Below are 22,423 nucleotides of genomic sequence, written 5' to 3' on the forward strand. Positions count from 1 at the left end.
TAGAGAACAAATGTAGAACATTCTACAGTAGAAATATTTTGCTTCAGTTTTATCTTTATCTTTTATCTTTGTGCCAGGACTGCCAAAGTTCACTTTGCATCTTCAGATGCAGACACTTTAGACATATGCAGATATTACAGGCTCTGCGTCAAAACCAGCCCAACCATTAGGCAAAGGGAAGCTGCCCCCTCAGGCAGGGGATTGTGGGAATAGGAGAGCACTAGTAGTGTTGGAGGACAGAGCTATTGGTGCCACATAGCCAACTGCAAGTCTTAAGTGAGCCTGTTGCCTATAGGTGTACTGTGCTGCTGCCAGTGTGGAAGAAAGATGCAACTTCTAGTCTGATGGGCTTCTGTAGGTGGCATGAGGGGCACACCATCATGTCCTTTGCCTCAAGCAGCAAAATGTCATAGGTTAGGCATGCTACATGTAAGCAAAGGGCTTATCCACACCTCTATGGGCTTTCTATGTCCACATGGCCATCTTCTTTTAACTCATAAAAATGGCAATTCTACCTTCTACAAGCTTTGTTCTCTCTTAAGTCTTTCACAACATCACCATCATGACGCCTTTTGACTGTCTAATAAAATATGCACATAGGAGACCAGCTTCCTAGCATTAATCAGCACAAGCAATTACGGTGCTTCATAAATGTGAATTATATACTAGTGTGGCAATGGTTTTCAGTCTTTCTACGTTCTGGGAACCATTTCTATGCTGATTTTTTTCTGCTAAGTAGCTTGAACAGTATTTTCCTGGAGCTCACCTGGATTTCAAAGGCGGAATTGATGTCCGGGGAGATTTCCAAAAGGTGGCGCTTCCTAAAAAAAGCTCAACAACTTCCTGTTATATAGCAACCCTACTGAGCAGAATACACCCAAGTATGTATCTAAAGACTGGTAGTGATGAGCAAGCTACTTTTCATGGAAGCTTAACTTGCCATTGTTGATCTTCTAATTCTTTGGAACACTGAAAACCACAGCATAAATACCACCCATAAAGGAATCTTTTAACTACCAGGTGTCTTAAAATATTCAGTACCTGATGCTTTAATCTGAATGGAAACTATTTCTTCATTTTCCTTTGTTTGCTTTTCCATAGGAACTGCTTCGTTAAGGGTAAGAGGACTGATATTGTTTTCCAGTGTTGGGCTCTTCTCCTTAGCATCCAGAACTTAAGAATTACAACAACAGGGGAAAAAACCCCACAAGTGTTATAGGACAAGCTAGAGGACAATTCAATCCCTTACCTTGAATACTTTACTATTTCACATTCAGGAATTGAGCAAAAAGGCAACTCCCCCCCCCACCTCCTGTTAAAATCATACTGTAATCTCTGAACAGCCTACTCTTGGAGAACACTTCCAGGTGCAGTTGTCAGGTGAATCGATTCAAAATACCTTAAATCTGGAAAGCCACATGGGGACTATGGTGAATCCCAGACTGATCTATGCTAATCCAACTGGCAGACTACAAGAACAGACTAGATCGCGCTCAGCAAGTTCCCCACGCACTATATATAGTAGGACACCTATCATGTAAGGAAGGTTTTAACATCTTAAAGGTAAAGGTACCCCTGACCGTTAGGTCCAGTCGTGGACGACTCTGGGGTTGCAGCGCTCATCTCGCTCTATAGGCCAAGGGAGCCGGCGTTTGTCTGCAGACAGCTTTCAGGTCATGTGGCCAGCATGACTAAACCGCTTCTGGCGAACCAGAGCAGCACACGGAAACACCGTTTACCTTCCTGCCGGAATGGTACCTATTTATCTACTTGCACTTGACATGCTTTCGAATTGCTAGGTGGGCAGGAGCTGGGACTAAACAATGGGAGCTCACCCGGTCGCGGGGATTCAAACCGCCGACCTTCTGATCGGCAAGCCCCAGGCTCTGTGGTTTAGACCACAGCACCACCTGCATCCCTGTCTTTAACATCTTAAGAAGCCCTAAAACATTGATACAATGGCAGCAATCAATATGCAGATGTTGCTTCAGCTTGAGCTTGCTAGGTGGTAATGCAGTAACCAAGTACAGATGTTCCACTCTGGTATGCATAGAACAGAGGTCATCAGTTCCTGTGACTCTGCATTTAATGATGTTTTAAAAAGCAGGAAAGTGCAATACGATAATTGATTCTGAATGTTAACAGATCTTAATTAAAATGGCATACGTGCACATATGCACATACTTAGCTATTCCCACTTTCAAACTAGGTCACAAAGAGGTAGTTAGTATTTTGTGAGCAATCTCCCTTTACACTTTTATATACACTCATTTATCTTATCATCTAGGCAGGACAACACCTAATAACAGGGATTAGTCTATGCCAGTGTTATCTGTTAGGGTGTTTCAGAGAAGGCTCCATAGGGCAGGAAAGAGTAGGGTGGATATGGCATTGCACCAGAGCCTTTTGATGCAAAGGAAAAACAGGATTAGTGCAACTCTATGCTATCATAATGCCTTGCCTACTCTCCTTGCGGCTTGTAATGACACAGTAAGAGATCTTATGATCCAGCTCAAGTTCCCGAACTCACTATTCTGTGGAATCAACTGTTACAAATTCCTGTAAAGCATGCGCTGTCACAACCGGTGCATCACGTCCAATGCACTTATAAGCCAGTCCACTCCAGTCATATGTTAAGGTTATTAGCTAGGCTAATCACTGAAGCTGTGATTAATGGGAATTAAGTGTGGTGAGGAGGAGATCAATGGAGAAATTTCAGGCTTGCATCAGAATAATCTGAATGGGAATGCACACCCTACCTGCTGCTGAGGGCAGGATTGACTCTGCCATTAGACTAAGTGAGGCAGGCTGCTTCAGGCAGCAGATTATTGCAAAGCATTAAAGGGAAGCAAATTGTAAGTTATTAAAGGTGAAAGGCCATATTCATTAATTATTATTATTATTCATTAATTGCTTTTCCACAAGATCCAGTCAGAAGAGCATGACTGTGCCCAACAACGACAGATATAGGGCAGAGAGTGCATTGCACCCCTTTCAAAAAAGTATTATTTTAAGACACTTTCATACTGGAAGTGACGTGTGACCCACATTTAGGTGATCAGATGTGATAATCACATGCACAGCTTTTTCATTTGGTGTGCATGCCACTGAAAGTTGTGGTTGGTTGTGGTTTCCCAACACAGGCACACAGCAAGAAGTCGTACACGATAATATCAGAATAACTCTCATGGCTACTAGCCTGCCCCCACCCCCTAAAAGACTCCCAGAAATTGTAGTTTTGCTGGGGTACTGAGAATTCTGTTAGAGACCCCTAATTCTCCTGCCTCCAAATAGAACTAGAGATTGAAGGGTTTCCTCTGGTGATGGATTGGCTGTTTAGGCCTGTAGTGTAGATATGCCCTAAGTGGTATCTGCCTCCAATTACTGTATGTCTCTTCTGAATATGCTGGCTTACACAGGCTATACCCAGATGTAGCTTTATTAGATAAAGGAGCAAGGGGGCACTGATGCTTAACTTTGCTAAGTTTGAATAAATAAAAATATTTTTAAAACTTGGAGGGGGGAAATGTAATTATTCTGGATTAGAAAGCTCAATTTTAACAGTGGTTTTTCAACCCAGGGCAACATTTTTTTGGGAAAAGAGGAGCTAAAGTAAAAATAGAGAGTGTATGCTATGTAAAAATGCAATCCTTTCCAACTCAGAAGTACACCCCAGATAAGTGGCTATAGGATTGCTGCTTAATTCTTTCTTCTTCTGTAGAAATGTACTAACTTCTCAGTTGATGGAAAAGATGTAAAGCCTAGAATTATGTCAAGCATGGCTTCTGTGAAAGAGCACTTTGGGTGCAATCCTATGTTATTTGGAAGGGCATCCCAGGTGTCACAGAACAGATAAGATCTGCCCATCAGACAGAGAAAGAGCATTAGCATCAGAGAAGGTTGGGAGTCTCCCTCTCCCATTGGGACAGGTTGTCTGACCCTCTAGCCCAATCCAAATTATATCTCTGACATCAGAAAGGCCCCAAAGGGAAAATGCCAGGAGGAGTCAGGCATCCTAAAATCGCTGGGTCTCTTGTCATGTTCCCAAGGCAGGTGAAAATTTAGAAACACTTCTGAGTGTGTCTAAGCCTGCCCCTCAGCCTTTTCTTCCCTTGGAAACAATGGTAAGGAAAGCTGTTAAAAAGTATTTTTGAATTCCAGAAACCAGTGGAGGAACATTCTCCCCACCTAATTTTGCTCTGCCATCAGAGCCTTGCAAGGTGTTGAATGAGGTGATTAAACCACCTTGGTTCCCCCTCCAGCCCAAAAGCTTCGGATCACTGCCTTAAGCTACCTTCTGCTTGAATATCCACATTGTTTGGTTCCTCGTTTTGCATGATCATATGTTGAGACCTCAGCATGATAAAGTTGCTCAAAAGGTCAGAATCATCTCTACATTTCCTAGGCAGATCAAATCCATCAGGCATGTTATTTCCTAATGCGTTCTTTGCTTCAGCAGATGCCTTCTTGTAACTGACAAGTTGGACTTGATCATTTTCTTCTTCTGGGTTTCCAAAATGCCCTGGTTTTCTTGTCTCAGTCTGCAGTTTCATTTTTCTGATGTTCTCAGTAGGTGCACTGTTGTCACCTACAGTAGACGTTGTGTGCTGTAGATTGACACCTGATGCAGGCTCCAAGAGCATTGGAAGAAGTCTCTCTTTCTTTTGAGGAGACAAACAAGAACCCTTTGTTCCACTAAAATCAGGGACACTAGAAGACTCCATTCTGTTGTTAGCAAAGGAACTTGTCTCTTCAAGGCATTCTAAAAAGAAGAATATATATATATATATAAAAAGTTTTTCCTCCCTGTTTCCCATATTTTGTATCTTTAACTTTATTCAGATGTTCATTCAACTGTGCTTCAACAACCAATGTAGGCACACACCAGCCCTGTACCCAACATCCTCATGGATGTCAGCCCTGTTGTCTGCTACTATCAACTACAAAACGTAAGACTGTCTATTAAGCCAATTGTTTTGGTCATTTCATTCTGCGGGGGGAAAACAACACCTGACAAATTGCCCAATACTTACTGTCCATCTGAGAGGTAGACATTTCTGAGACCCCTTCTACATTGGTATGAAGAACCTCATCGCCAGTGCTTAAATCTGTGTTCAATTCTTCTAAAACACATGGTCTAGCACAAGTTTCTGTTAAATTAATGCAGTCATCTTTTTCCAGGTGGCTGAACATCAATATGTCTTCATGTGGAGACAATGGTTGCTCACCGCTTCCCCGGTGGGCGTAGGTTGTGGACCTTTGCTCTCTGCCTCCTTCCTGGCCAGCCAGACCCACATGGTCACCAGCCAAGGGGGAATTTCCTTCGGCCGTCTCACCCATGGGGGTGTTACCTCCTTGCAAGTAGCCGGGTTGAGATTCTATAGCTGAAAGCTGTTGACATTTAGGTACGGAAGTCTGATGCTCTGTGAAAAATGGGAAAACATGCATTTCACATTAATTCCTACAAGAGGAGAAAGGTATTAAGGGAAAGAATGCACATTTTAAAATAAAGGCAAAGGTATATAGAAACCATCTTTGCTGTGAGTCCTGGAAGACCTGCTCTCTCCCTTGCAAAATCTGAAGAGAAGCTAAGATCACTCTGCAGCAGGAACAAAAAATATCTGAGAACAATCACTATTTATAGTTACATTTATATGAAGCCTTAGAGTTCCACAGGCAGAGCTCCAGAGATTTCTAAATTACAATTCTCTGTCAACCCCCCTTCAGACATTCAGAATGCAAAAATACATGGTCTTCTAAGACACATGGTCTAGCACAAGTTTCTGTTAAATTAATGCAGTCATCTTTTTCCAGGTGGCTGAACACCAGACATTAAAAACTTCCTGGTACAGGGTTGCCTTCAGATGTCTTCTAAAAGTCAGATAGTTGTTTATTTCCTTGACATTTGATGGGTGGATGTTCAACAGGATGGGTACCACTACCGAGAAGGCCCTCTGCCTGGTTCTCTGTAGCCTCACTAAGATTTGCCTGTCTAGAAAGTCCTACCTGGGCTGCTGAGTTCCAGTACACTTCTGCTCTGACTGGCACAAAGTTCTTGTGGGGGACAATATTCCAAATTCTCTGGCTTAGGAGTAATTTTCGCTTCAAGGTCTGAAAAAGACATTATCATGAAATTGAGAGAATCGTCTTACTCTGTGGAATACAGAGAATGAGAATTGATTATTTTGTTTTTACTATCAACTACAAAACGTAAGACTGTCTATTAAGCCAATTGTTTTTGTCATTTCATGCTGCAGGGGAAAAACAACACCTGACAAAATGCCCAATACTTACTATCCGTCTGAGAGGTAGACATTTTTGGGACCACTTCTACATTGGTATGAGGAACCTCGTCTCCAGCGCTTAAATCTGTGTTCAATTCTTCTAAAACACATGGTCTAGCACAAGTTTCTGTTAAATTAGTGAAGTCATCTTTTTCCAGGTGGCTGAACACCAGTATGTCTTCATGTGCAGACAATGGACGCTCACCGCTTCCCCAGTGGGCGTCGGTTGTGGACCTTTGCTCTCTGCCTCCTTCCTGGCCAGCCAGACCCACATGGTCACCAGCCAAGGGGGAATTTCCTTCGGCCGTCTCACCCATGGGGGTGTTACCTCCTTGCAAGTAGCCGGGTTGAGATTCTATAGCTGAAAGCTGTTGACATTTAGGTACGGAAGTCTGATGCTCTGTGAAAAATGGGAAAACATGCAATTCGCATTAATTCCTACAAGAAGAGAAAGGTATTAAGGGAAAGAATGCACATTTTAAAATAAAGGCAAAGGTATATAAAAACCATCTTTGCTGTGAGACCTGGAACACCTGCTCTCTCCCTTGCAAATCTGAAGAGAAGCTAAGATCACTCTGCAGCAGGAACAAAAAGTATCTGAGAACAATCACTATTTATAGTTACATTTATATGAAGCCTTAGAGTTCTACAGGCAGAGTTCCAAAGATTTCTAAATTACATTTCTTTGTCATCCCCCCTTCAGATATTCAGAATGCAAAAATAAAAGAAGATAATAATAATAATATTTTTATTATTTATACCCCATCCATCTGGCTGGGTTTCCCCAGCCACTCTGGGTGGCTTACAGCATTTATATAAAATTGTAAAACATCAGACATTAAAAACTTCCTGGTACAGGGCTGCCTTCAGATGTCTTCTAAAAGTCAGATAGTTGTTTATTTCCTTGACATTTGATGGGTGGACGTTCAACGGGGTGGGCACCACTACTGAGAAGGCGCTCTGCATGGTTCCCTGTATCCTCACTTCTCACAGTGAGGAAACCACCAGAAGGCCCTTGGAATTGGACCTCAGTGTCTGGGCTGAACGAAGGGGTGCAGGCGGTCCTTCAGATGTACTATAGATATAGGTATACTATAGATCTATAGGGTACTATAGGGATACTATAGGGATGTCCAACTTTGCAAACAAGTTTGTGATCTCCCCCCCACCCCCAGGGGTAGATCACTGCCAGTTTTTTATTCTGTGAGTAGATCACAGTCTCTTGGGAGTTGGACGTCCCTGCTATAGATCTATAGCTATTCTCCAAAATATCTCAGCCGTCTCAGATTTGCCTGACTAGAAAGTCCTACCTGGCCTGCTGAGTTCCAGTACACTTCTGCTCTGACTGGCACAAAGTTCTTTTGGGGGACAAGATTCCAAATTCTCTGTCTCAGAAGTAATTTTCACTTCAAGGTCTGAAAAAGACATTATCATGAAATTGAAAGAATTGTCTTTCTCTGTAGAATGCAAAGAATGAGAATTGATTATTTTGTTTTCACCAGTTAAAATGACCAGCAATAAAATAATGAAACTAGGCAATATCAAACCCAAGAACTAGGGCTAGAACACCATTTTCTGTATCCTTACCTTCGCTGGTTATTTTAAGATTCTCGTTTTCATTTCCTATAATTTTCTGAATTTCTGAAGAGATTAGCCCCAAGCTTGTGAGATTCTCACTGTTTGTCTAGATAGATTAAAAAAAACTGAAACAGTTATTTCATACATAATATTTCTCAAAGCAGCTTGAAGAGTTTTATATTTGAACTAGCAAAGTATTTTTAAAAGAATCTTGGATAAGTATAAAATTATTAAATAGTATTATATATTACCTCAATATAAAAACATCATTTATTAGTTTTACCACAGAAGTAAAACAAATCTAATGGCCTCAGCACATAGATCTAAGTACCTTTTATGGGTGCCAATTGACCAGGAAAAGTGGCGTAGGCCAGGGGTAGAAAACCTTTTCTGGCCTGTAGCCCAGATCACTGTTTCCTCATCCACTGGCAAGCAAAATATAACTGGTGGGTAGAATCACCTACTTGTTAATCATCTGACATCACTATGAGATCAGGATATGCTCTCCTTTTAAGTCCCAATTGTCAAGAGCTCAAACAGGAATGCTGGGCTGCTTAAACTGAACAGGATGAGTGGGGATGAAATCTTGCTTGCTTTGGTTTGCGCGAGCCTTTTCCCTGTTGGGAATAGTCACATGCACCTAATGCAGGATTTAACCCCTCCCATCAGCCTTGGACTGCAGGCCTATTCAGGGGTCCTAATTTGGCCTTCAAGGTCGTTTCCTCCCTAGCAACATCAACACATCCTACATCTCACAGCATTTATGGCATTCCATATTGGCCAGGTAAAGACACAGCTGGAAACAATCTTAAAAGTCACCCTAGATTGTCCCTTAGCAAGTGGGACTTGTGCCAGCACCTTTTAAATTTTGCAACAAATACAAGTTCTGTTTGGATTAGGTAACTACAGAGTGTGGCCAACCCCCGCCAAAACCAGGGCCTCAAGTCAGTGCTGATCAGCTGAGACTTCATGCCCCACTGGGATTGGTTTCACTCCAGAGTTTCCAGTAGGCAACTGAGGAGTGTAGCTGATCCAACGCCACCTTAGGGATGAAGGAACACAGGATCCTATCCACCAGGATGAAAAAGCTCCCTACCTCTGCTTTGTATGCTGTGAAGCTCAACATTATCACCAGTTTCTGGCTGCACATCGAGCTTTAGAATATGGAAGCGCATAGGATTTTATAAACTACTCTTCAATGCAACCTTTTTATCAGCTAAGGTTAATCAAAGGCAGGCAGAAGCCATATATATATATATACAAGGTATCTTTGGAAGCATGGCAAATTATTGTAAATAGTTTGCATGAGTAAATTTCAAAGTCATTGCATAGCAGTTTGATAAGGATGATAAACATGCCATTGATTAAATAAAGTAACTTACACACTTACATACCTTTTCATTCTTTAAAGAAACTTTATCAAAATTTTCCTGGTATACTTTCCCTTTTGCTTCAGATTTCATATTCATTTCAGATGTCACATTCATTTTGAAAGCAAAACACTCTCTTTTAAAATCAAAGCACAAGTAATTGCCTTTTAGTTTTCTGTTTTACAACTAAATAACACATACACATTTCCCCCCTTGCAAAACCAGATAAGCATGTAAAACCAGTTTGTTCTTGGCAGTTTTATAAAAGCTGGTGAATTATGGGTGGAAAGATCAATGAGATAAAATTAAGCTTATGTAAGTCAGAGCTTAGTTTAAAAAGATCAAAATCAGTAATAATAAATATGTGCACAAAAATTATTTGTGGCCAGATATTAACATATCAATCATGTATATCACCTATTGCACAACATCTAGTTACATAGTACCTGAAGATGTCCTCTTCCGTTATCTTTTCTCCTTGAAAATTTAAAAGGGGTTCCTGTACACTGAAAGGTTTCTGTACATGGAATTTGTTTATTCGGCTCAAGAGCATATGCGGAGTAGGTAGATGTTTAGCATATTGGGCTAAATAGTCCATCGAAACAAATTCATTTTCAATATAAAAACCTTTTTAGAAATGGAAATAAAAATACAATAGTAAGTAATGAGATAGCTTTGCAGATCAATTCCTATCCTGAAAAGTGTCGTAGAAATCTATATCTCTCTATACTGCATTTGCACTAGTTCATCATTGCGAAGCCCCCATTGTAGGATTTGTAGCGACACATCACATACCTGGATTTGCATAAAGTCAGAGTGCAGCCCCCACCAGAGACTTTTGACTGTCTTACCACAACCCTGGATTTGCATGAAATCAGGGCAGGGGAGGTGTGCAAAAGAGAAGGCAAGTTACACAACAGCAGTAGCTTTCGAGACAGGTAGCTCCACGGTTTTTTAGCCACATAGTAACTGATCTATAACACATGGACGAGCAGGTTCTCTGGCATGTGCAATTTTCACATTTCTGCAACAGATAGCACTGTATTGATAATCACTGAATTTTTCAGTGTATAAGACTAGGTTTTTTCCCCTAAAAAAATAATGTCAAAAATTAGGGGGCACCTTATACTCTGGGCCATCTCTCCCTATTTTCTTAAATCTGAGTCCCCCCAAAATAGAGGGCGTCTTATACATGGGGGCGTCTTATAGTCGAAAAAACGCAGTATTTGAAATGTGAAGTACAGAATGCTCATTTACCTTCTTCTGGCTCTTCAAGTTCCACTGGAGCATATTTAGGATTTAAATAACTGTCTTCATTTTTCATAAGCACATAAGCATCTTCTATGTCAAACGGCGAACCAGGATTCGAACTTGGAACAATTTCAATATCTTCATTATGGACATGGAAGAGAGTGCTTGAAGTGGGTTTCCTGAAAAGTGGAAAGTTAATACTTTTTTGTTGATGGAAAAATATATATATATCCATATTGGTCAGCTACTATGGCCTGCTACAGAAGGGGCTGGGACCCAAACACTTGTCATGTGCTGCTGCTGCACTAATCACATGTCCCATGTTGCAGCACAGTAATTTCACATAAGGTCACTTGGTCTTAACTAGTAGAAGGGGGGCTCTGATAGTCCTTCTGCCTAGGACACCGTATATAAGGTTATATGCAGTTGGAGACTGTTGCCAGTAGTACTCCAGTTCTGTTGGTTTTATCGTTTCCTTGCCGATCTGAAGGTCGAATCCCCGCAACGGGGTGAGCTCCCATTGTTCGGTCCCTGCTCCTGCCAACCTAGCAGTTCAAAAGCACGTCAAAGTGCAAGTAGATAAATAGGTACCACTCTGGCGGGAAGGTAAACAGCGTTTCCGTGCGCTGCTCTGGTTCGCCAGAAGCGGCTTAGTCATGCTGGCCACATGACCCGGAAGCTGTACGCCAGCTCCCTCAGCGAATAAAGCGAGATGAGCGCCGCAACCCCAGAGTCAGCCACGACTGGACCTAATGGACTGGACTACCTTATCTTACTGTTAGGGATGTTCCCATGGCCTTAGTCCAGAGAAAGGTGAAAGGGGAAAATAGTGGTTCCAGCTAGGATGTGTATTTCAGAGAAGGATAAGATTTCCTATGCTCATGCATAGCGCAGGCTTTTACTGCAACGACTGTATCATTGTGAGGCTTGTGCTAGTAGAGGCTGCAGGTGACACACAGCAAGAAGATAGAATTAAGTCATTGTCCATAGTTATTTTAAGGACATTAGACCAATGACAAATTGCTGAAGAGGAAAAATGCATGTGTCTCATAACCCCACAGCACAGAATGGGGCCACAGTAGTGATGACTTAATGTGCCTTTCTGCCTCTGCGCTTTCTAAATTAAGAATCTGATCTAAAGACTACGCCTCTTCCTTTTAAAGTTGCCCTCTTTTACTGACTTTGCCTGTTTCTATCACTGTATGTCTGAAACTTAATTTACTTGGCTCTCTGAGTAAACTCTTGGCTTTATAACAATAGTGTCAGCAGAAAGTCAATACAATCTCTAGAATTAACTAAATGCAGGAGACAAAAGGAACAAGGTCATCCTATGAAAAGCATTAACTGACTCTTATGTGAATGTTATAAAATAACATGTCTCTCATATATCAAACTAAAAGGTATCAACCTGAAGACATAAAAAGGCTTTTTCATGAATGACAAAGTTGGATAACCCCTAATGCACCTTTCTGTAATGTAATTTTAACATACTGATTAAGATTCTGTCCCCCATCTAAGAAAACTTCCATTTCATTCATTAAATATATCTTCATTATATTTCATTGAACAAAGTCAACCTGTGGAATTGTTTTAAACTGTTTTAATGTTGTAATGTGCTCTGGGACCTTAGGGTGAAGGGTGGGTAAATAATAATAATAATAATAATAATAATAATAATAGTAGTAGTCATTTATTTCTGTGGCGCCTCACTTCATTTTTTGGGCTATACTATAACATAAGAGAATGTACATTGGTTTGGGTTTGCTTTCTTTGTACAAAATTCTGTGGAAAACTTATGATATAAATGGTTCTCGAGGAAAACGGTGCAAAGCAGCAAAACAGGATATAGTTCAGTCCTTATGCACATGAAGAACAGGACTGCAGGAAGACAAATGTGATGAACAAGGAGGAGGAGCCAACTTGGTTTATTTCTTCCTCACACTTCCTACTTTTATCTACCTCATCCTGCCTTCTGTGTGTGTGTGGAGGGGGTTGTTGTGGGGATTAAATGAGGAAGTGTAGAGCCATGTAGACCACCTTGAATTTCTGAAGAGAAAAAATTGGGATATAAACGCAATAAAAAAGCAAACAAACAAATTATTGCTGCCCAAGTTCCCTATATGGGATGGTATTCAACTCAGATTAGAGTCACTGAAATTAATCACAGGGACCACAAGGGTCATCTAGTCCAACCGCCTGCAATGCAGGATTTTTTTCGCCCAACGTGGAGCTCAAACCCATGACCCTGAAATTAAGGTTATAGGTGGTATTCAACTAGGTTTTGCCTTGTGTCCACCCATTGAAATTACAGTAGGTCCATTAAGAATCAATTGCACTTTTGGCTCTGCTTCAGACACTAAGCTGTCTTGAATTGGCCTTGGCATTTAACTTGTGAAAAAAATAGTTTGTGAAAGTGATTAGTTTTTCTTAAAGAGCGCAGAAACTCATCTAGCCTTTCGCAGAATGTGGTTTAGTTGAAAACTGCAGGAACAAGGCTTTCACACAAGGAAATTTCAGTTGCATCAATGTATTTTTTCATTATGCTCCTGTATATATTGTCACACTAACAACAGGGGAGCTTTCTGTTTTCCAGTTATTAACAGAGCACAATTAAAGAACAAGGTGGACTTCAAATTTATTTTTCCTTGAAAAGCCAGATGTCATATATTATCTGCATTTTGCAGATGATACACTGTGGTCAACCTCCAGAACAGTGAACACATACTGCACAGCTCAAGGTCCACTACTTTAAAACACACAAGATAGGCAGTAATGTTGACTCTGTTTTTTAAAGCCCATGCATCCCATCTTAAATACATTTACTTGGATACAAGCGCATCAACAACTACGTAATGATAAACGAAGAGGACTCACTCCTCCAAGAAGTCTTCTGTGCCAAGATATTCATTCCACAGATCAAGCACAGGACAATCCATAGCAATGTGAGTGAGGTCAGGTGTAACTACATCAAAACAAAACAAAAATAGTTAAGAAACAGTATGTAAATCATTACAAAAAAATCCTTGGTTTCTTGGTTCCAGTTTCTCAGTTCATATTCTGCTCTGGCCTTTTCCTTCAGCCACCTGGTTCATTGGACTCTTTACCCAATGGAACAATTCCCAGTCTTCAGCTTGCCCACAAACCTACCCCATCCCTAGGGCCTGTGTAAGATTTGCTTTAGGACAAACCTGGACTTTTCCCTCCACACACAGTAATTGGACTATAAACCTTATTTGAATAATTGGATTGATTGTGAATAGCATTCTGTGCCATTCAGTCAGCTAAATCGATCAGTGTTCACTGCCGCAAATACAACACAATATGGGTATGATAGCTATTATGTCTATGGTGTGTGAACAATTATTTTGATCATGTGATTGTATTGAATTGCTGTGATCTGTCAAAAGGATGCTTAAAATGGCTAATGTATTTCTAACACAAGAAAGTTGTCCACATACATTTTGTAACTTTGCCAAGTTCTCATGATCCTTCTTTTTCATCTGTAGCTGATTGTTTAATTTTTTAAAAATATAATTTAAATGTGAAAGCCAGATACAACATACCTCTTGTCCAGGGTCTCCTATATGTATCATCAGCCAAGATTCCGTTATGACAATAATTTTTATCTTGATATAAACCAGAAGGGATGTGAATTGAGAACAATTCAAAGGAAAATCTCTGTCTAGCCACTTTCTGCACAAGAGAAATGTATCATATCATTATGAGTGCAACTACAGTATTCCACTTTTGCTCATATTAAGTAGTATGCTGCGTCCCAATTGGAACTATTCAGTGGTTTATTTGGAGTTCATTCTATTTTCCCTAATACACATTTAAACTGATAAAAACCCAACGCCTACATTTTCACATTTTACTTTCCTAAAACTCAAGCAAAGATTCACTGATTTAAATAGAAGAGACCTGAGGACATGCTAAACATTCCTACTGAATTTTATAGGGATTTCTTAACCTTAATTGGATTGTTTTGTTTATTTCAAATCATTAAACACTGCAAAATGCCATAGTGGGGCACTGTAATAAAGCAATAGAAATGAAATAAAACAGGTTGAAAAGTTTTCAAAAACCACATCAGATGCTGCTGGCAAATCCATTCACTTATGCCAAGGAAGTTTTTAATGGTTGATGTTTTATTGTGTTTTTAATATTTTGTTGGGAGCCATGGAGAGTGGCTCTGGCAATATGGGCAGCATATTATTATTATATTATTATTATTATTATTATTATTATTATTATTATTATTATTATTACAATCAACACCACTATGTGCAGATTAAAAGTCAAATTAAGTAAATTGTAAAACATACTAAACCACAAAAATGTATTCCTTTTGCAAAAATGGATTTTATGTGCACGCAGGAATCTAGCAATTTTTTAAAAAAAATCAGTAAACTGCCTCAGACTGTTGTTTTTTTCAGATAATTGTGTTATTTTTATGCCTCGACTTAAGCGATAAAGCCACATCGTAACCACTAGCAGGTGTAACTTAGTTCTACATCTGCTGAAGCATACAAATATATAAATTCAATAAATAATAATAATAATAAGCCATATTTCAGTTGCAAGCTGCCCTATTAATGAGTGTTCTACAACAAGCCATTCTAAATATAAGTATTAAGCAAGTCTGCGGTTACCTAGCCGCTGCAGCCTTGCGACCTTTCGAAAAAGCAACATTTTTATTCCTCACAGTATGAAACGTGAGCAGTTATTTGTTTTATTTTTTTAAACCCATGCTGTCAAAATAAAATAAAAGTAAATTGAAACAGTCCAAATACTTGCTTTCTGTGACTTAACAAGTGGTCTTTATATTTAAACGCAGCTATCACACTACCGAGAGAGCAAAAAATGTCAAGCTTTAGCCATTGTACCTCATGTAAGTAGTCTATTGCATGGTACTTCAAGGCTGAAAACATGATGTTTTCTGGTCAAACGTTTGGCTGCCTGAAAGCAAAACAAAACAATTCCAAGTCTTCAGACAACTCTGCTAGTGATGTTAATGGCTTACAATAATCTTTCAGATATCGCATAAATTTACTCAGAAAGACTTGTAATGAGAAATTTCCTATCTTTCTATATTTATTTAAATTTTGAGTCATTCTGTAATGAGTGTAATTAGAATTGGGAAATGTAAAAAATGCAAAGATATAAAGGTTAATTTTGAAAGCCGTGAGGCGGGAGGGAAGGAAGCTGATAGGCTCTAAGAGCCAGGGCAGTATAGTGGATAATATATATATATATATATATATATATGGAAAGCAAAACAATTCCTTAAAAGAACACTCAACGCTGCAATCTCCACCCCTGTGGCCTCCTTTTCTCAGAGCTGGATATTGGGCGCTGTGGGCCCACAGCGGGTGCAGAGCTGAGGGGGTGCAAAATGGAGAAGAACCACAACCCAGAAGATCCATTTTGGAGCGCCCAACGTCCGCCATATTGCAAAAGGTGACCAAAGTCTCCTTTTCTCTTCTTGCACACGGGAACAAGAGCGGCGCTTCTCCCATCCCGTCCCCTGGATGACCGAATGAAATCTCCTTGTTCCGATTCGTATTACTGAGAGAAATAGTGGAGCGTATACCTGAAAAGGGACCTTCATATCATCGCCTCACCCCTTTTCTCCTTAGCACAAATGGAGTGGGTGGGTGAATTTCCTCACAGCGAACGAATAAAAATTAGGCCCCAGCATGCACTTTTTCTTTATTAACTAGTCAAAAAGGCCAACAGGGGGCTTTTTGAAGCCTCCCTCACACCAGGCAGGAATGTGTTGTCTTAAATTAAGTAGGATTTGGAAGCAGAAGCCATTTTGGTTTTTCTGACCGTAAGCTGGGAGCTCATCCACTTATCTGTCGCACCCAAGTTCAACCAGGTAAATGTTAGAGCCTGAAGGAAATTTCCCTCAGCAGAGGGATTTTTTCTTCTTCTTCTAGAAGGGGAAGAGCGATTTTGTTGTTGTTGTTGTTATTAAAAGGTAAAAATTCTCAGGAAGGAACACAAGGTGGAAATGGCCTGGTCAAGACAGCTGGTCAATACTTGCAGACAGTGCCGGATTTACATATAAGCTAAACAAGCTATAGTTTAGGGCTCCACTCTCTTGGGGCCCCCCAAAAATATTTAAAGGGGGGGGACTGGATTTACATTTCCAAAATATAAGATAAAAAACAAATAAAATAAAACCTGCATACAGCAACAGTGTTTTGTGTTGTGTAGGCTTCTATGATGTAAGTAATGGGCCCCGCCTGCTTGTATTAACTGCAATTGCATTGTGCAGGTTCTAACACTTAATTTCATATTAAAAGAGCTATTTTGTAATTATTAGTAGTTTGCATCATATATCACCTATTATTATTTCATGTTATAGCAAGTTTCTAGAGACTAGATTATGAGTCTTTGTAAACTGTGTTTCTAAAGGAACTTTTGTTATGAATAAAAAATCATTTTAAGTTAGTGCTTAATAATTATTTCACTATTAATAATCTTCTTCTTAATTGTATTTCACTATTAATATACTACTTCTTAATTGTATTTCAGTTCAACAATTACTTTTCCCACCAAGAACCGTATGATCTGTTATGGTGGCAGTGTTTAGATCAGAGGTACGGTACATGAGTTGGGTGCATTGCCTTTACAGAAACCATCATGACTGCATTAAACACATGTTTGATTAATACATGCATTTGATTAAATACATGTTTTGTTATGTGCAAATGGCTCTAGATACCTATTATTAGGTCCATAAATTGCCATATAGCATATATTCAACACACAAAAACAGCAACAATTTGCTGTTGACAAAGGACAGCTGGACATATAAAGGGCCCCACTACCTTCAGTAGCTTAGGGCCTCATCAAACCTAAATCCGGCCTTGCCTGCAGAGTGGCGCCAAAATGCTTTCTGAGTAAAAAAAATAAAATTATTCTGTAGTCATATAATGCCAGAGGTTTGGCTTCTCTCTGTGCTCCTCAGCCAGTAGTTGCATTTCACACCATATGGCTTCTCTTAAAGGGTCCTGGGAACTAGCTGGCGAAGGACGCTGGGAATTGTAGACCCATGAGGGGTAAACTACAGTTCCAAGGCCATGATTTTTTTGGGGGGGGGGTCAGAAAAGGTCAAGGAAAACCAGGCTGTTTTCACTTGATTTGGCAATGATCACTATTTAGTGTTCCGCACCAACTTAAAAATAATAGAGTATATAGTACTTTATTATATCCTTGTATCTCACCAGTATACTGATATTTCTGTTTTTGGAGAGTTGCATACGAATCACTAATGTTTTTTGCAGAAACAGCCTCCATTATTGCTCTTTTAAAGAAAATAGCCTCACCATGAACTCTTTCTGTCTGTACACAAACACAGTTGGGAAAGGGGCTGGCTTCCACTTTAGCATCTATTGTGATTTTTAAAGTAACCCCTCCAGTTGATTGAAATCCCAAAGCTTGGATCCAACTGACTGTTATAATTGCTATAAGCTTTTCCCACCAAGAACCATATGATCTGTTATGGTGGCAGTGTTTAGATCAGAGGTATGGTACATGAGTTTGGTGCATTGCCTTTACAGAAACCATCATGACTGCAGTGGAATTAATTGGTATAACATAGGAGATGTTCTGAAACCTTGAAGTGCCTTTAAAAAAACAAAACAACTCTCTGGATTCCAGAAATTAAACTTTTGTGTTGTTCCCTGCCTGCCTGTTGCCAGCACACAGAGATTCTCAGCATCCCGTACAATGAATGCAATAAAACAGACTGTGCAATCAGTAATTAGCCATGCATCACACCAGAATAGGCAGCCTCTGAGCATACGATACTTGGGAGTTCCTTGGCAAAAGTAAAGAGATAATGTCATCATGAAATTGCCTGCATGGTACAAGGGAAGGAAGCCCCTGGGCATATGGAGAGTGCAAGATAAGTAACTGTACCTGTGATATGTGGGCGTTGAAAGGGGGAGGTAGGAAGGAAACTTAATGCACACTAGCCGCAGAGGACACTTCCTCTGTGTGTACAGATGTTGTCCGCATAGCGTGCAGGTATGACACTTGCAAAGTGATGTCTATACAGTATTTAAAACCCCAAACCACAGCAATTCAGAGGCCTTTGCAGCCTGCGACAGGCCCTGCTCTCAGGGTTTACTGTCATTTCCCTACAACCACAATCTGCGGCCTGTACAAAGAAGTTAAGAAACGTAAATTATACACAAACTTTTTCTTTGATGAATGCTGTTCTTCTTTCCATGGAAAGAGGAAGAAAATGGGGGGAAAGCCAGCACCTAGCACTCCTAACAGTTTTTTTTTTTTAAATGGATTGCCTAATCTAAGTAAAAGTGTGCAGATTAGTTGCTGTTTTAGAAGTTTTCTTGACTCTTTTATACTGTATATGACTCCCCCCCCCCCGCCGCCACTCTTTCAGTGCACATTTATGTGTGGAATGGGGATTGTTGCATGGAACATCATTCTTCCAGTGTATGTTTTCTTGGAGATAAATCTATTGCGTTCAAGAGCACTTATAAATAAATGCATGTTGGTATGCAGTCTTAAGTCTTTCAGGTGATTTAATATCGATTGGATCGTATACATAATTTGTAATTTAGGACAAGTTTCTCAACAGATTTTACTGTGTGAAGATATCAGTGCAAGATCTACTTTATCCCTATAAAGACATTGTGACTGATGGGAGAGCAGGATCCTCCCTTTCCTGTGTTCCTGCCCAATTTTGCACATTATATATTATGTTTACATGGGTGCCAGCATGTTCAGAGCCCAGCTCAGGTAGATCCATGCCACTGGTACACTTTGGTTTTGTAGATCACGTGTAACCAATGCAGGCTCGGTGGGTTGGATGCAGATTAAATTGTTTGCACATAGGCTGTAATGCTAAACTCATTTATGTGGACTGGGAGGAAGCCCCATTGCATTTAATGGGACTTAACTTCTGAGTAAACATGGTTAGGATTGTGCGGTGAGTTCCCACCAAAACTCTTCACAACTGATTTCATTGCAGGCTCCAGTGCAAACATGTGATCATCAAGTGAGATCATGGGCTGATTGGGTGGACCAGTTTGATCACAGTTCTGGACCACGTGCACATTGCGAACATCTGCATAAAGCCTTCCTTAGATGTGACAGCATATAGAGGACTTACGCCTGGTTTGCTCCCTCGATTTGTATGTTGTCCTAATGCAAGTTAACCAGAACATCCACCGAAGCGTGAATATATGTAAATATTTTATGAGTAATTCATCATGTGCACAAACCAGGCTTAATACATCGAATATAAAAGCAGATTAGTCTTCTGAGGCAACTCTGCAAAAAAAGCTGACTAACCATGCAGAAAAACAAAGCAAGTAGAACAAATATGATCTCAGCAATATGCTTCACGGGTAGCATATATTCATTCCTCTCATAGGTAGTTTTTGCCTTACACTGTAATTCCTGACAATTATTACTAAACTATGCATAGCCTAATTGGTCCAAATTTGAGAGCTCTTTGAAAGAAAGAAAAAAATAGATATAAGTGTGCACTGAAAAATAATTACGGAAAATATTTTTTAAAAATATTTCCTGTTAAACTTTTTCATGTCAAATAGAGATTCTTAATTATTACAGCTCTCTTCATCTTTGTCACGTTAGTTGTCACTGTCTTCCCAATTTCCACACAATATGTTGCCTTCACTACTATCTGCTGCAATTAAAAGGCAGCACTTTTTGAAGCCACAGGTTCAGGAGATATTCTTTGCCATGCAGTTAAAATCCAGTGGCATAGCAAATTCACCAATGGTTTTTTAATTTTTATGCTCGGTGAGACGGCATTATTTCCTGACAAAAACAAGTCAGAGTCCTTCCTTTGGAGAGCTTATTCACAACCGCATCAAGGGCTTGTAGCTGTGATGCCGTTCCACCTGGAACAACTACTAAATCTGATTTTGATTATCCATCTTCTTAACTTTGGGGGTAAGATGCCATCTAAATGCATCTACCACTAGCATTGCCCCCCCTTTTTTACAGAATAGTCGCTATCCACCCTCTTTTTGGGCATGCCACAACTGTTCTGGCGGGGAATGTTTCTTTTGGAAGTATTTTTCCTCTCAGTACAGTAGTACCTCGGGTTACATACGCTTCAGGTTACAGACTCCTCTAACCCAGAAATAGTTCCTCAGGTTAAGAACTTTGCTTCAGGATGAGAACAGAAATCGTGTTCCGGCAGTGCAGCAGCAGCAGGAGACCCCATTAGCTAAAGTGGTGCTTCAGGTTAAGTACAGTTTCAGGTTAAGAACGGACCTCCGGAACAAATTAAGTACTTAACCTGAGGCACCACTGTATAACATATTGCGATGAGTTGGTGGGGGAGTAGGCTGCATGCCTTGGCCCTGCCTAATTCCTGGATCCAGCATGGATTCAGTTCCTGGAACAGGCAGGCTAGCTTCCTGGTGAGGTAATGTATGGGCCACTAAGGTAACAAAGGACGTGGCTCTGTGCCAGATATCAAATGGGTGGGCCCTCCTTTCTCAACTCACCGGTAGGTAGAAAGACAAAGGTAGAGCTGACAGTTGAGTTATGTGAACTAGAAGCTGACAGGCTGGAGGCTGGGCAGCTGGGAGACAGAGCTATGCTTGATTTCTGTTGGGATTCATGGCTGTGACTATGGTGGAAGCGAGTCCCTCTTGGGGTATTTATACTGTGAAGACACCACAGCCTCTCCTGTCCAAAGTCTCTGTCCACAGTCTCTCTCATTCCAAAGGAAACACAACCCCTGCGTAACCCCTGGAATATCACACCGCTCTGAGATTGGGGTGGCATGCAACTATTACAGCTACCACTGCTGTAAGGTGCATTCCCCCCCTCCCCGCCCATTCTTCATGGTCTTCACAAGAACAGATTTCACTCCTTTCTTTTTCATGATCGTGCTGCTTGGCATATCAGAGAACATGGGCGTTTTGTCAGCATTTCCAATTTGGCTAAGATAATGGTTGTGTTTTCTCCTCAGACCAAGGACATGCCGTTGGTATTGGACGAACTTCTCACTGAAACTGGAAGACAACCACTGAGCAAATGATGTCCCACATTTAAGTAAGAAGCCACTTCTTTGCACAAATATCCCGGCACCAATTCAAATGCTTTGCAGCTGATTGGCATTCCATTTTCTCTTTGTTGTTTTACAATGGAAAGTACACACTCATCAACCTCATAACGTCGACCACATTTAAGCCCTCGAAATGTTTTTTGCATGGAGATGGGATTCTGAATTTTTTCTTCTTTGATCTCCAATGACGCACATTCTTTTCATCAGCACCATATTTCCTTCCTGTTTCTCTATTGTTTGTCGCTTCAGCATAGTTAATAACTGCCATTTTGAAATTTGTCACGTCTCAGCCCCCAACTGATAGATGTTTTCCCCTGACATGGACACCCATATTTTTACTATCTAAAAACACGTGCTACCTCACACGATGAATAACTCACCAGGCAACTAGTGCCACCTGTCAAGAATGATGGGTGATTCTTTTACAAAAACAACCGAAGTATATCAAAGTTCTGCATGGTTCCTGAGTCCTCATCTTACATTACAGTTTCTCTACCTTTACTTTAGGCCACACTTAGGCTTATAAAAGCCAGATTTTGAGGGGGAATGCAGCCTGTATTTGGACTAATACAACAACTTCGGGAGAATAATTTAGAGTATTAAATATATTTTCTTAAGTACATTTCAGCTATAGATTCACATGTATGCTTGTGTTTGTGCGTACTGTATGTATATTGCTCTGTTTTACTTTTGCACTGGCTTTATTAGTTCCATTTTTAAAATGGACTTTAAAATGGCATTTTGAGTCACCTTGAGACACGCTATAGCTGTAATGATTACTGTCAAAGTATGGCTTGGTTGTGCCAGGTTCAAATCCCCACTCAGCCATGAATTCACTAGGTGACTTTGGG

The 22,423-nt window shown here is 40.3% G+C and overlaps 1 protein-coding gene and 1 long non-coding RNA gene across 19 annotated transcripts in view; one reads left to right on the top strand and one right to left on the bottom strand.

Annotated features, from left to right (window-relative positions):
• Positions 1-17,585, bottom strand: part of SHOC1 (shortage in chiasmata 1) — a 36,500-nt gene extending 18,915 nt beyond the window's left edge. For 2 of the 17 annotated variants that reach the window (XM_083592754.1, XM_083592755.1), the window contains exons 1-13: positions 15,370-15,711; positions 14,047-14,176; positions 13,358-13,445; positions 10,490-10,662; positions 9,679-9,859; positions 9,257-9,368; positions 7,872-7,968; positions 7,595-7,699; positions 6,295-6,684; positions 6,007-6,111; positions 5,034-5,423; positions 4,295-4,762; positions 1,042-1,173 (exon numbers count right to left, since the gene is read on the bottom strand). In XM_083592754.1, the coding sequence (XP_083448880.1) occupies positions 1,042-1,173; positions 4,295-4,762; positions 5,034-5,423; positions 6,007-6,111; positions 6,295-6,684; positions 7,595-7,699; positions 7,872-7,968; positions 9,257-9,368; positions 9,679-9,859; positions 10,490-10,662; positions 13,358-13,445; positions 14,047-14,176; positions 15,370-15,414 (2,416 nt within the window). In that variant the 5' untranslated portion in view covers positions 15,415-15,711. Of the gene's footprint in view, positions 1-1,041; positions 1,174-4,294; positions 4,763-5,033; positions 5,424-6,006; positions 6,112-6,294; positions 6,685-7,594; positions 7,700-7,871; positions 7,969-9,252; positions 9,369-9,678; positions 9,860-10,489; positions 10,663-13,357; positions 13,446-14,046; positions 14,177-15,369; positions 15,712-15,786; positions 15,937-16,076; positions 16,548-17,322 lie in introns of those variants that run through there. The other 15 variants (XM_083592758.1, XM_083592751.1, XM_083592750.1 and 12 more) reach the window with 13 other exon arrangements.
• Positions 17,586-18,695: 1,110 nt separating this feature from the next.
• On the top strand, positions 18,696-22,194 carry LOC310753042. Of its 2 annotated transcripts, XR_014543103.1 has the most exons (3): positions 18,696-19,039; positions 19,494-19,709; positions 21,477-22,194. It is a non-coding gene; the product is annotated as an uncharacterized lncRNA (long non-coding RNA). The 2 variants fall into 2 exon arrangements; XR_014543102.1 differs by having other exon boundaries at positions 18,696-19,709.
• The last annotated feature ends 229 nt before the right edge of the window (positions 22,195-22,423 follow it).

The sequence above is a fragment of the Podarcis filfolensis genome (genome assembly GCF_964270895.1).
Source record: "Podarcis filfolensis genome assembly, chromosome: 17".
Lineage (NCBI taxonomy): Eukaryota > Metazoa > Chordata > Lepidosauria > Squamata > Lacertidae > Podarcis > Podarcis filfolensis.